This window comes from Papio anubis, chromosome 6 (genome assembly GCF_008728515.1).
Source record: "Papio anubis isolate 15944 chromosome 6, Panubis1.0, whole genome shotgun sequence".
NCBI classification, from domain to species: Eukaryota; Metazoa; Chordata; class Mammalia; order Primates; family Cercopithecidae; genus Papio; species Papio anubis.
Genome location: NC_044981.1, coordinates 82,807,126 through 82,821,927, shown reverse-complemented (window position 1 = coordinate 82,821,927; position 14,802 = coordinate 82,807,126). Strand labels below are relative to the sequence as shown.

The following is a 14,802-nucleotide window of genomic DNA, read 5'->3' as shown; positions in this document are numbered from 1 at the left end:
TACATGTACACCATGGAATACTATGCAACTGTAAAAAGGAACAAGATAATGTCCTTTGCAGGGACATGAGTGGACCCAGAAACCGTTATTCTCAGCAAACTAATGCAGGAACAGAAACCCAAACACTGCACATTGTCGCTTGTAAATGTGAGCTGAACAATGAGAACACATCACCATGGGTAGGGGAACAATACACACCAGGGCTTGGTGGGGGTGGGGTGGGAAGAGGGAGAGCATTAGGAAAAATAGCTAATGCATATGGTGCTTAATACCTAGGTAGTGAGTTGACAGGTGCAGCAAACCACCATGGCACACGTTTATCTATGTAACCTGCACATCCTGCACATGTACCCCAGAACTTAAAATTAATTTTAAAAAAGAACTATGCTAAATTTATTTTATTATAGTCATAATTTGCCTTCCAAATTATTTGGGTTATTCTCTTCTAAGCCCCAAAGTTGTAATGCTTTGTTTGCTTCTTGTTTGTGTCTTGAAACTAATGCAGACCTGTTCTGAGGAAAATTTCTGCAAATGTGGGAGGGCTTCCGCACTGGCTCTTGGTGGCAAACCTACAGTGCCTGACTTGGTAGTGTTGGAGAATCAGAAGTGAGGAACAACTGGGGTAATTGCCTTTTTAGACTCATGGCCTATAGATTATGTTAATGTGGATAGAAATGCAGAGCTAATTTTCATAAGATGATGTCAATTTTGCCACCTGAATGTCTGGTTGCTAAAGATATGGATCCCTTTTTCATTAACAAAAATAGGTTTTTATGCAGTTATCACAGATTTTGATACTGAACCTGGCAAGTTTAGCTCCAATCTGAGTTTAGTACCTATCTAGAGCCAGACAATATTTTTTGACTTTGTGCTCAGTTATCTGAGTACTACAGGTAGGAATCATATTTGCTGTTGTATCAGAGAAATAAATGGTTGAGGACTGCTGACAAGCTAATTGATTGGTGTGCTTTCCTAGTGAATGCTCTGGAGCCAAAGATTCTATTATATTAGAATCTCTGATATTAGGTTCCTGAATCTAAAGTTTAGAATTGTGCTTAGTACATTGTAAGCACTCAATACATATTAGCCATTCTTATATTACATATTAGAATCTCTGATCTTAGGTTCTCAAACGAGATCTGGCAGTTGTGAATTTTCACTTGATATTCTCTTAAGTGCTTCCTCTTAGAAGTAAATAAGTAAGCAAATAAATAAATAAAAGGCCAGGTGCAGTAGCCAATGCCTGTAATTTCAGCACTTTGGGAGGCTAAGGTGGGAGTATTTCTTGAGTCCAGGAGTTCGAGACCAGCTTGGGCAATATACTGAGATATTGAGACCTCATCTCTACAAAAACCTAAAAAATAAAAAGTGCTTTTTTTTTTTTTTTGAGACAGAGTTTCACTCTCGAATTCCTGACCTCAGTTAATCCACCCACCTCAGCCTCCCAAAGCACTGGAATTACAGGCGTGAGCAACTGCACCTGGCAAACAGTGCTTCTTGCTTTCAACTTCAGATTTGCTCCTCATTGAATGTGTTAGTTTATTTCTCAAGGACTGTGCCTAATTTTGTGGATTTTATTTCTCTGTTAAAATTTTCAGGTTTACTGTCACAGTGTTTTATTATTTGGTTCTCATTGTGTAACCTTTTTAGGATATTTTACTCTGTGAAACTTTTATGAGTTTGAGGCCTAAAGAGATAGTTATCAGTAGACCTTCTTTTCACTTGTGCTAGTCCTAGATGAAGCCCAATACCAGGTGAAACAGCCCTACCTGAAGGGAGCAAAAAAAATAAATAAATAAACCCTGAAACTAAACAAACCCGTTGGTCACATTCTGATCCAAGAAAGCTCTAAATCCAATCTCAGAGACAGTTGAAGAGAGTCGTATTACTTCCAGAATAATTCTGAACCTATTAGATTGCAAGTGAACTTAAAACCATGCTCCATGCTTGGTGGCTCTCAATTTGTTTTCTTTTTCTTTGCTCTATCTTTTTTTTTTTATGCTGCACCCATTTGAGAGAAAGATAAACCTCTAATTGAAAACATTCACTACTTTGGGCATTGTTAAAATGGGAGACAACTGCTCTCTCCCTAAGCCGTGGTTCTTAAGCACTAGCTGCAGACTTGAATCACCTGAGAAGCATTTATAACTACTTAAGCCCAGGCCCTTTGGCCTGAGTTAGGACATCGGCCTAGAAGTTATAAAAATGATCAGGTGATTCAGATGTTCATCCAGGCTTGATAACCACTACCCAACGGCTACCCAGAGGCAGAAGGGTGTAGGACAGTGGTCTCTCTGCACATTAGAATCACCTGGGGAACTTTTTACATCCTGCTGCCCAGAGCCCACTTTGTATTAATTAAATCAGAATATTTACATGTGGGAGTCAGGCGGGTTTTCCTAAAGATTTCCGGTGGTCATTCCCATATACAGCAAAGTGTTGGAACTGCTGGTGTAGTGTAGTGACTAAGAACATTGACTGTGGAAGACTCAGGTTTAAATCAGCTTTTCCTCTGATAGATTTTTAAGTTTTCTTCACCTTGTCTGTAAAATCTGGAAAATTATTTAGCTACTGTATAGATGTGTCATCAGGATGCAAAGTATTAATACATATGGAGTGCTGAGAATTGTGTTTGGTATGTAGTATATATTCAGTATCAGTAAATATTAGTTTTTCTTTCTATTTTTTTTTTTTTGGAGATGGAGTCTCGCTCTGTCTCCCAGGCTGGAGTGCAGTGGCATCATCTCAGCTCACTGCAACCTCTGCCTCCCAGTTTCAAGCAATTCTCCTGCCTCAGCCTCGTGAGTAGCTGGGATTATAGGAGCCAGCCACCACGCCTGGCTAATTTTTTTGTATTTTTAGTAGAGACGGGGTTTTGCCATGTTGGCCAGGCTGGTCTTGATCTCCTGACCTCAGGTGATCCACCTGCCTCGGCCTCCCAAAGTGCTGGGATTACAGGCGTGAGCCGCTGCGCCCAGCCAATATTAGTCATTATTGTGTTATTTTAGAATATCTCAGGGTGGAGTATTTTGAATACCCCTCGGCCCCTCAACACCATTCACTCTAGGCTTAGCACCATGTGAAGTTAGTAAACAGTACATGTCTGAGCCATACTGCTTAACGTTCAATAGGAATTCCTTAAACGTACTTTTAAAGTTGTGATTTGGTAAAGGAAAAGTTCTCATTTTTGCAAAATAATGCCTGCTTATTTTAAAGAATTAAGCAATACAAAAAGATGCAAAGAATTTTTTTAACTACCCCATAAATCATCATCAACACTGACTTTTATTTTTAGGTATATTTCTATGCAGATATACAGGCAGAAAAGAAGGAAGGAAAATAGGAAGGAAAACTGGATAAATATACTTTTTACAAAATCCAGGCTGTATTGTAATGAGTTTTTATTTTTCAGAATGTTATTTTTAAGTTTTACAATGGGAAAAATGTCCAACATACTGAAAAGTAAAATAGTATTATTATTCCTCACATGCTTATTACTGAAATGCTGTTTTATTTTTATCATTTTTATTTTATTTTCATTTTTAAATAGAGATGGGGGTCTCACTATGTTACCCCAGGCTGGTCTCAAACTTCTGGCATCAAGCGATCCTCCACCTCGACCTCCCAAAGTATTGGGATTACAGGCATGAGCCACTGCGCTTGGCCTGAAATGCTGTTTTAAGTAAAAATGTTAAAAGTAGGTTTGAATTCGGTGAAAAACCAAAGTGCAGTTCAAAAAATTATTGATGTATTTCCTAAATGAGGTTTTTACAGTAGGAAAATAAATTGTGAAAAACATTACAATTTGTAGTGTTTTTACAAAAGATCTTCATGTTTCAAATTTAGACAGCATCACTTTCTACCATAAGGGATGAAGACATTGGCACTCTCACAGATGATTTTACTTTCTTCCACCTTTACCAATTTGTGTTGGGTAACATTCTCACTCAGTTAATAACATTTATATTCCGTTTAGTAACCATATCTGCACAGCTTGTCTCCTGTTCATTTTATGTTGAACCAGATAATATACTTACCACCAATCTTTTTCCTGATGTATGGCTTAATTGGCTGTACTTAAGAAATTATGACTTCTTAGAAAAAGTAATCCTAGAAATATCAAAAGGAGGCTTAATCTTTAGAAAATTACCATGTTCAGAAATAAGGCTGGGTGCAGTGACTCACACCTATAATCCCAGCACTTTGGGAGGCTGGGGCAGGATAATTATTTGAACCCAGGAGTTTGAGACCAGCCTGGACAACAAGGTGAGATACGTCTCTACGAAAAATACAAAAAACTAGCCAAGCGTGGTGGTGTACACCTGTAATCCCAGCTACTCAGGAGACTGAGGTGGGAGGACTGACTGAGCCCAGGAGTTGGAGGCTGCTGTGAGCCATCATTATACCACTGCATTCCAGCCTGGGCAACAAAGTAAGACCCTGTCTCAGAAAACAACAACAGAAGAGTCAAAATCTTTCTTTTAGAAATAAAAGAATAACACTAATTGTTTAGTTCTTATCTCAGATTTTTTCTCCTGATACCACAGATGCAAATGCATAGGGCAATCCCAATGTAATTGTAAAATTTTCCAATCTTCCTGTGTTGGCAATTAATTCAAATTAGAAAACAACAACTGAGCAGGTGAAACAAACACACTAGTTTGCAACTCTTTATTGAATGAATCTATTCCTATTTAATATCACTATTAAATTATCTGCTTTGACCAGATCATGATCTTTGTGATTTAATGTGACTACAAAGTAAGGTACATTTATTTCATTTCCCATGGGGTTTTCTTGATTGGGTGCTTTATTTTCAAAATTTAGCAACTTAACCAGCATGCATCTCAGTGTTGAGTTTTCTGTATATTTTCTTGACATAATTTATCTTGATCTGTAGATTCAATTTGTCTTTTTTAATTGAAATATGTTAATCATAGAAAAGAACGTAGTTAATACTTATATGCCCCACACCCAGCTTCGAAAATAAAATATTACAAATACTTTTAAATTCCCAAAAGAGTACCCATCTCTGGCAAACTCTTTCCTCACACAATAGGTAATGTCTGTCTTGAAATTGGTGTTTATTCCTGTGAATGTCACTCATTACCTATGAATGTATCTCTAAATAGTATTATTTTATAAGTTATTAAATTTTAGATAAATTATATCAAGGTATAATTATCTTTGTGTAGCTGCAGCTTGGATTTTTTTGTTTGACTCCATTTTTAAAAAAGACTTATCCAACTGGGCGCAGTGGCTCACACCTGTAATCCCAGCACTTTGGGAGGCCGAGGCGGGTGGATGACTTGAAGTCAGGAGTTCGAGACTAGCCTGGCCAACGTGGTGAAACCCTATCTCTACTAAAAATACAAAAATTAGCTGGGCATGGTGGGCACCTGTAATCCCAGCTACTCAGGAGGCTGAGGCAGGAGAATTCCTTGAACCCAGGAGGCAGAGGTTGCAGTGAGCCGAGATCACACCATTGCACTCTAGCCTGGGTGACAAGAGCGAAACTCCATCTCAAAAAGAAAAAAAAAAGATTTATCCATAATGATGCATGGAGGTCTAGTTCTTTGATTTTACTGCTGAATGGTGTGCCATAGCAGTAGTGTACCACGATTTATATTTGGTTCTTTATTTGGTGGAAGTTTTTCCCTTTATTGTTTATATTATGCCCTGTCTCCCATCACCTTGGTCACACCTCTGATTCCAGCTGCCACAGTTGTAAATACAGGCTTACAACTATTTACAGAGGTGTAAATAGTTTCGTGTGTGCTTCCATTCACTTATTGCTAATAGCACCTCATCTCTGTGAAGCTTGCTGGTCCCAGCACATACATAGCTCCAGTGTGGTGAAATTATTTTGGATAGAGAATTCTGGTAGACACTATGTATGTATTTTAGGAGGTAGCATGGAAATTAAGCCTCTATTGCTTACAGCAATGACTTTGATGGCATAATCTTTTATTAACTTTTCTGCCTTCCCTCTCTCTCATCACTTCTGCCCTCAGGAACCATCTCCCAAATAAACTGCTTGCCTGCAAGTCTTTTTCTCAGGCCCTGCTTTTGGGGAAGCCAAGGAGGGAGTGAGTGTGTGTGTGTGCGCGCGTGTGTGTGTGTGTGTGTGTTTTCTGTTTTGTAGGATTCATCTCTGTGGCTTCTGATAAGTGAGACCAAGTTAGGGGCCCTGCCAAATAAGGCTGCTCCATTCTGCTTCAGAATCTGTAGTATCTTTTCTTGGAGATCTCTTTTGAAGTTTGTGGCTTTGAATTTTGTCTCTATTCTTATGATTGGTTGCTAGGGAAGCAGTCTGCCTGCCTTCCTTCCTGTCTGCGTGTTTGTTTACTAGTCTTCTTTCTTTTTGTATTTTAGGGACACCAGTTTTCCTAAGGTTGGATTATCTTTCTTCAATTCTATGTATTTTTCTGATTACATTAATCTTTGTATTCTCAGATTGTGTCATAGTTTTTTTTCAATTATGACTATACTCTTATGTTTCTTAATTATTAGTTTTATGGTAAAAAGTTTTATCATCAATTTTAAACTCCTTTTAAAATGCACTCTTGTTTTTCATCTCGTCTTCTAGTTCTTGTTTATTCTATTCACATTCTCAGTAAGTTCCAAATCCTGAAGCATTCGTGAATAATGTTCTTCATATTCATTGGGTTACATTTTTCTCCTGGGCAGAGTTCTTTGATCTGTTGTATGCTACATTTTTCCAGCTGTCTATCTTCTGGTCTGTGCCTCCCTCCCTACTCTCTCCTTATTTTTGTTTATTTCAATTTGATCAGCTACTGGTGATGCATGTTCTTTTTCCTCTCGCTCATGCTTGACAGCTCTGCCCCACCTTTCCATTTGTTTGCACATTGTGTGGATGACTTCTTCACTCCTCATGTCACATTTGTTCTGGGCTTACCTCACCTTTGTGGTTGCAAAAATATAAACTCTGCCCCCTTTCCATTCCTCTTTTGTCTCTCTCTCCAGTAGGTCATGGTGACCTGTACACATTATTTCTCCACTCTGACATGGTATATTAAATTTTTACAAACTCGCCCTGATATTTTTCTGTCTTCCTGTAAAAACTACTCCTTTGGTTCTTACTGCTCACACAACACCATATCATGGTTTGCTTTCTGCAGTAGGAGAATGTATTGTGTTTTCATTGGAAAGACCTTCGGTGTGTTACCTTAGAATTTTTACTTTTGCTGGAAAGTGCTGGAATTTCTGTCTTACTTGTTGTTTCCCACAATTTAGGCAGCATCTCCTAGTTGCAAGAGGGAAAAATAATGGAATTTATTCAATTTGTTTTTCTCCACATTTGAGGTGTTAATGAGAATTGTTAATTCATCTCTGACTTCTGATACATGAGGACCAAGTCAGCCTTGCCAAACAGGGCTGTTCCATTCTCCTCCAGAAGCTATTGTATTTTTACTTGACTATCACCTTTGAGGTTTATGACTTTGAGCTCTTCCTGTCTTGTGTATTTGCTGCTGGAGAACCAACCTACTTACCTGTTTGCTCTCTACTTTCTTTCCTTCCTTTTCTTTTTGATGTTGGTTGAAGATAGGAGATTATGTGAAGAAGCTTTCATTCACTACTTTATCCCAGAAGTCTTCATGTTTTTTTTTTTTAATTGTGAAAAAATACACATAACGTAAAATTTGCCATCTTAACCATTTTTAAGTATACAGTTCAGTGGCATTAGGTACATTTACATTGTGCAACCATCACCACCATCTATCTGTGGAACAGTTTTCATCTTGCACAACTAAAACTACCCATTAAACAGTAACTACAGAGGCCGAGGTGGGCAGATCACAAGGTCAGGAGATCGAGACCATCTTGGCTAACACGGTGAAACCCCGTCTCTACTAAAAAAATTTTTAAAAATTAGCCTGGCGTGGTGGTGGGCACCTGTAGTCCTAGCTACTCAGGAGGCTGAGGCAGGAGAATGGTGTGAACCCAGGAGGCGGAGCTCACAGTGAGCCAAGATGGCACCACTGCGCTTAAGCCTGGGCGACAGAGCAAGACTCCATCTCAAAAAAAATAAAATAAAATAAAACAATAACTCCATATTCACCCCAACCACCTTTTTCTTGTTTGTTTGTTTTAAAATTTACATTATATAAGAATGTTTCTGTACTGATATGGTTTGGCTCCCTGTCCCCACTCAAATCTCATGTTCTGTTGTAATTCCCAGTGTTGGAGGTGGGGCCTGGTGAGAGGTGATTGGATCATGGGGATGGTTTCTGATGGTTTGGCACCATTCCCCTAGTGCTGCCTCAATGACAGAATTCTCACAAGATCTGACTTAAAAGTGTGTAGCATCTCCGCCTTCGCTCTTTTCCTCCTGCTCCCACCATGTAAGATGTGCCTGCTTCCCTTTCGCCTTCTGCCATGATTGAGTTTTCTGAGGCCTCCCCATACATGCTTCCTATACAGCCTGTGGAACTATGAGCCAAGTAAACTTTTTCATGAATTACCAGTCTCAGTTATGTCTTTAGAGCAGTACAAGAACAGACTAATTGTACATGTATCTTTTGTGAAACTGCTATTGAAACTACTGTCTTGTTATTTATATCTTAATATGAGTAAGAGAAAGTAGTCTTAGAATTACTTTCAGGAAAACTTCATTCCTGCTCTTTACTGAATATATATGTGTGTGTGTGTGTGTGTATACACACACACACATATATATGTTTATACACACACATATATATTTTTACCGTATATTACTAGGGATAAAACATGCTGTGTAGATAGATTCCCTTTGTACCTTGATTGCCAAGAAGCGTAAGTACCTTGAGCTTAGGGTTTTCTGGTATAATTTTATACCTCCGTTTAATTTTATGTGCTTAAGTCACCCTCAGAGCTTTTTTTTAGCAAATGAAATATAATAAGATAATACATGAGGCCGGGCATGGTGGCACAATTCATTGGAGTCCCAGCTACTCAGGAAGCTGAGGTGGAAGGATCGCTTGACACCAGGAGGGCGAGGCTGCAGTGAGCTATGATCGTGAGCCACTGCACTCCAGCCTGGGTAACAGAGTGAGACCCTGTTTCTGGGGGGGAATAAAAAGAAGAAATTATTAAGTAGCTTTTAGTTTAGCCAAAAGAATTCTCTGAATGAGAATTGCATGTTGTTCATTTGAATGTAAGCATTTTATTGCTACCCAAGTTCACAATCTGTTTGTCAACTGAAATGCTTTGAAATTGACCTAATCACTAAGTTTTTTTTCAGCTGAATTGTAATATTTAAGATAGACAGAAAATCTTAGTGATTATGGGTAAGTTTGGGAGATGTGTCCAAAATAAACTAAAATTTTTTAAAAAGAGAAGGAAATATTTATTACATGTTTATTATATGATGTATTTTTCTTAGTCATCACAAGAGCCCTAGTTTATTGTTTAACAGATTCATTATCCCCATATTTCAGCTGTGAAAACTATAGCTCATTCATGTAAAATTGCTTTCTCAAGGTCTCTTAACTAATAAAAGTAGAACTGGAATTTGGATCCTTTTTTTCTGAGAAATTACGATAGAACCTTTATTACTGATGTCTCTATTCTGGAAACATTTCATACTAGAAACATGAACTGTTTCAGTCTCTATCCTATAACTGCTTTGGGAATATTTACCTGCTTCTGTAAATACATCCCAAAGAAATGACTTTTTAGTAAGGAATACAGTAATTTACTTCCTAAAGTCTAGAAAATAAAAAATACTGTACCTTGAGAGGAAACTTTAAAAAGTCAATCTGTACCAAGCCAAAGTGGAAATGTACAAGCCTCTTAAAGAAAGTGATGTCTCCAGCTCTGCAAGTTTGGGCAAGTTTTTACAGTTAATAACGTTTGTGAAATTCAACAAATAACTTCTGTTGACAACAGGAGAGTATATGTTATTATTAATCAAGAGAGTGGTTTTAATTTTATTGCTCTCCTGAACAGTCACAAATACCCTTGAAGATGATTTCTTCTTAAACTCTTCTTACATTCTTACTTTTTCTGTTTCCCCCATCATTCCCTTCTCTTTTTCCCAACTCTACAGCCATGTAGTCTTTTGCAGAGGCTACATGAGGATTGGGGAAGTGGGGGAAATTTTGAAGACAGTTGTAAATTTATACTGGCAGTGCTGTTATTTCACTATTTTGTTTTTATGCATTTCTGAATGAAAGGATATACATATGTGTGTTACTCTGTTCTCATACTGCTAATAAAGACATGCCTGACACTGGGTAATTTATAAAGGAAAGAGATTTAATTGACTCACAGTTCAACATGACTGGGAAGGCCTCAGGAAACTTAGAATCATTGCAGAAGGGGAAGCAGACACATTCTTTACATGGCAGCAGCAAGGAGAAGTGTCGTGTGAAGGGTAGGGGAAAGCCTCTTTTGAAACAATCAGATCTCGTGAGAACTAACGCACTGTCACGAGAACAGGATGGAGGAAACCACCTCCGTGATACAGTTATCTCCACCTAGTCCCTCCCATGACGTGGGGATTTTGGGAGCTATAATTAAGATGAGATTTTGGGAGGAAATACAACCAAACCATATCAATATGGCATAGAGGTTGAGTATAGGTTCCGGTTTTAGATAGCCTGTATTCACATCCTAGCTTTTCTTTCCACTTAGGCAAGTTAAGTAAATTCCCTGTACTTCAGTTTCATCATTTATAAAATGAGGGTTGAAATAGTAGGAAAGCCTGGGATTGTTGCCAGGAAAAATTAAGGCACTTAAGACATGCCTGTCACATAGGAATAATTCAGGACTGGTGCCGTGGCTCACTCTTGTAATCCCAGCACTTTGGGGTGCAGAGGTGGGAGGTTTGCTTGAGGCCAGGAGTTAGAGGCCAGCTTGGTTGACATAGCAAGACTGTCTCTATAAAAAATAAAAAATCCGGCTGGGCATGGTAATAGTTGGTAATAGTGTTGGCCTGTAATCCCAGCACTGTGGGAGGCTGAGGCAGGTGGATCACCTGAGGTGTTGAGACCAGCCTGGCCAAAATGGCAAAGCTCCGTGTCTACTAAAAATACAAAAAATTAGCCGGGCGTAGTGGTGTGCGTCTGTAATCCCAGCTACATGGGAGTCTGAGGCAGGAGAATCGCTTGAACCGGGAGGCAGAGGCGGCAGTGAGCCGAGATCACGCCACTGCACTCCAGCCTGGGAGACAGAGTAAGACTCCGTCTCAAAAAAAATAAAAAATAAATCATTCAGTACATGGGAATGTCTCTTCCACCTAACTTTATCCAATTAGGGCAATAGTTCACAACTCTGGCTATGTATTAGGAGTCGTGCAAGGAGCTTTTAAAAAATACAAATCCAGCAAGGCACTGTTCCTCACACCTGTAATTCCAGAACTTTGGGGAGTTGATGTGGAAGGATCACATGAGGCCAGGAGTTCAAGACCAGCCTGGGCAACATAGCAAGACTCTGTGCTACAAAATATGTGTATATAACACATCCGCCCCTACTATTCTAATGATTAAGCCTTTGATAGGGATGGGGATCAGATTTTCCCTATTATTTACTTGTTTATTTGTTTATTTGTAAATGCCATGAGGTTTTATTTTTTATTTTTATTTTTTTTCCATCTGTTTTGTTCACTGCTGTATCCCCAATACCTGGAATAATGCCTGACACATTAAGTAGCCACTCAATATTTTTTTAATGAAAAAAAATGAATTATCTGTGGATTCTCAGTGGTTTATCTCCTCGCTTGCCATAATTTTTTTTTTTTTTTAATTTACAAAGGTAAAATTCATTCTTTTTGCTGAACGGTTCTATTAATTCATGGTCAAATCCTCCCCTTAACCCTTGGCAACCACAGATTTATTCTTCATCCTTAGAATTTTGGGTTTTCCAGAGGGTCAAATAATTGAATCATACACTATGTACCTTTTTGAATCTGGCTTCCTTCACTTGTAATGCATTTGGAGCTCATTCGTGTTAAGCATATTAATAGTTTATTCTTACAAGTGGTATTCCATTGAATGGAACAAATATGTCAACAATCTTGCACTGTTTTATTCTTTTTGATCTTTAGCTTTCCAGAGTGTTGAATCTTCCACCAGAAAACTTGATCACGTCAATATCTGCAGTTCCAATTTCCCAGAAAGAGTTAAGTATAATATGCTTGTAACAATCTAAAATGTTGCTGACTTTGTTGTTATACCAAAAAAGCAAAAAAGAATTGTTACTCTTCAATTTGTGGAATAGTCCTTGAAATTAACTATAAGATATGATTCATTATATTCAACCTATTACTCCTATTGACTTTAATAAAATTAAAATCTGTATTTTAAATACTCTGATATGGCAGATTATATATTCTTATGTTCATTATTTTTGTTATGATAGTAACTGTAATTGTAGCAAAGTCTTTGGGAACGAGGTTCAAATTCAATTCTGTAACAATAAATAACTAAAATTGTAGTTAGAATCTCAGGGTTTTTGAAGGGATATTAAAGATTGTACAACCATCTGGTGCTTGAATACTGTTGTACCATATTTATCTACTAGGTTTTTAATGTTGTGTTTGTTTATTGAGTTTCCTTTTGAGTACTCCCAGTGATAGAAAACTGTTGGTTAGGACTACACACAACTTGTAGTTGCTTTCTCCGTTATAGAGAGATAATCTCTTTGTGAGTTTGGTCATCCTAAAGATTCTTGTTTACCATTTGGGTAGAAAACAGCAATTCGTGGATGAAGTATTCTCTGTCAATTAATAATGACAAAAAATTAGCTACATAGTAGGCATTTAAGCCCTAAGCTTTGAAAAGAAGTAAAGATATAATTACCAGTACCATTATGTCCTTGTATTTTATTACTTAACTTTGTCAGGACTTTAAGAGTAGAATGAATATTCTTCTCAGGATAGAACAAAGAAGTAAGTGGAAAAGAAAGAGAAAGGCTACGTTTGGCCTTCTAGTAAAAGCACCTTTAAAATGGCCCACTGCAGCTTTTTATATATATTGACTTTCTGTAAGAGAAGCAACCACCACCAAGAGGATCTCATGATTATATGTAAATAGATGTAACCTTCCAAACTAGTTGCCTGTTTCATAAAATCTGTAAATGACATTCTGCATAATAAGGGAAATGTTACTGGTTTGGTGTTTATTTGTTTTGAGACCAGGTCTCATTCTGTTGCCCAAGCTGGAGGGCAGTGGTGTGATCTCGGCTCACTGCTGCCTCAAACTCCTGTGCGCAAGTGATCCTCCCATCTCAGCCTCCAAAGTAGCTTGGACTACAGGCTCACGCCACTATGCCTGGCTGACTTTTTTGTATTTGTTATAGGATGGGGTTTAGTCATGTTGCCCAGGGTGGTCTTGAACTCCTGAGCTCAGGCAATCCACCTGTCTTGGTCTCCCAAAGTACTGGGATTACAGGTATGAACCACCACACTCAGCCTGTTTGTTTCTGTTTTCATTTGATGTGTCAAAGGCCTTTAAGAAGCTGAACCATCGTGGCCCATCTTTTGAAGAGTATTTCGTTTGCCTGCTTCCACTTTAACAATCTGAAGTATTGACTTTAGTTTATAGAAAATAAATACTGGGGCCAGGCGCGGTGGCCCACGCCTGTAATCCCAGCACTATGGGAGGCTGAAGTGGGCAGATCACGAGGTCAGGAGATTGAAACCATCCTGGCTAACATGGTGAAACCCCGTCCCTACTAAAAATACAAAAGATTAGCCAGGCATGGTGGCACGTGCCTTTAATCCCAGCTACTCGGGAGGCTGAGGCAGGAGAATCGCTTAAACCAGGAAGGCAGAGGTTGCAGTGAGCCGAGATCTCACCACTGCCCTCCAGCCTGGGTGACAGAGTGAGACTCTGTCTCAAACAAACAAAAAAAAAGAAAAGAAATATTGGGGAGGGCCTCAAGATTTTTCTGGCCTACAAATCTGAAATTCTTCGTATTAAGTTTGCTTAAAACAAAGGGAGCCTTTACTGCTTTGCCATAATAAATTCAGGTTTCCTTTACAGTATGTAACTAAGCCTACCTGTTTGGTATTTCTGACTTTATTCCAGAATGTTTATGAGTGCCAGGAGAATTAAGAAATACTATTTTTGTTAACATGGTTTAATTAATATAATGAATTACTTTACTCTGATCTAATTCTGTTGATTTTATTTTCTGTCGACTATCTGATGGTAGTAAACAGAATTAACAACTTTATTATAAGCCAGTGGCTATCAAGTCTGCGGATTTCACGCTGACCAATATTACAAATCCTCAGACATAGTGAGAAAATAACTATTGCTTAAAAAAAATTTTTTTTTAAGTATAAAGAATGAACATACAGGGACTAGTCTAATGAACCCTATGTGTGCCCATCACTCACCATCATCTGTATGGGTCCAGTTGTTTGTTTGTTTGTTTGTTTGAGACGGAGTCTTGCTCTGTCATTCAGGCTGGAGTGCAGTGGCACGATCTCGGCTCACTGCAACTTCCGCCTCCAGGGTTCAAGTCATTCTTCTGCCTCAGCCTCCCCAGTAGCTGGGATTACAGGCACACACCACCATGCCCAGCTAATTTTTGTATTTTTGGTAGAGACAGGATTTCACCATGTTGGCCAGGCTGGTCTCGAACTCTCGACCTTGTGATGCACCTGCCTTGGCCTCCCAAAGTGCTGGGATTACAGGCTTGAGCCACTGTGCCCGGCCCAGTTTTGTTTCTCTTACACCGCATCCACTCTCTGTGTCCACTTTTTTTTTTTTTTTTTGGAGACAGGATCTCGCTCTATTGGTCGCTGAGGCTGGAGTGCAATGGCAGAATCATGGCTTACTGCAGCCTCGA

The 14,802-nt window shown here is 38.7% G+C and overlaps 1 protein-coding gene across 5 annotated transcripts in view; it reads left to right on the top strand.

The window, feature by feature from the left end:
- RARS2 (arginyl-tRNA synthetase 2, mitochondrial) overlaps positions 1-14,802 on the top strand; it is a 72,010-nt gene that overhangs the window by 4,343 nt on the left and 52,865 nt on the right. For 4 of the 5 annotated variants that reach the window (XR_001901962.3, XM_009205640.3, XM_003897883.5 and 1 more), the window contains exon 2: positions 12,050-12,123. The exons of the other annotated variant lie outside the window; for it this stretch is intronic. Coding sequence is in view for 3 of the 4 variants with exons in the window: in XM_009205640.3 (XP_009203904.2) it covers positions 12,050-12,123 (74 nt within the window). In the remaining variant the exon portion in view is untranslated. The remainder of the gene's footprint in view (positions 1-12,049; positions 12,124-14,802) is intronic. 5 annotated transcript variants of the gene reach the window in all.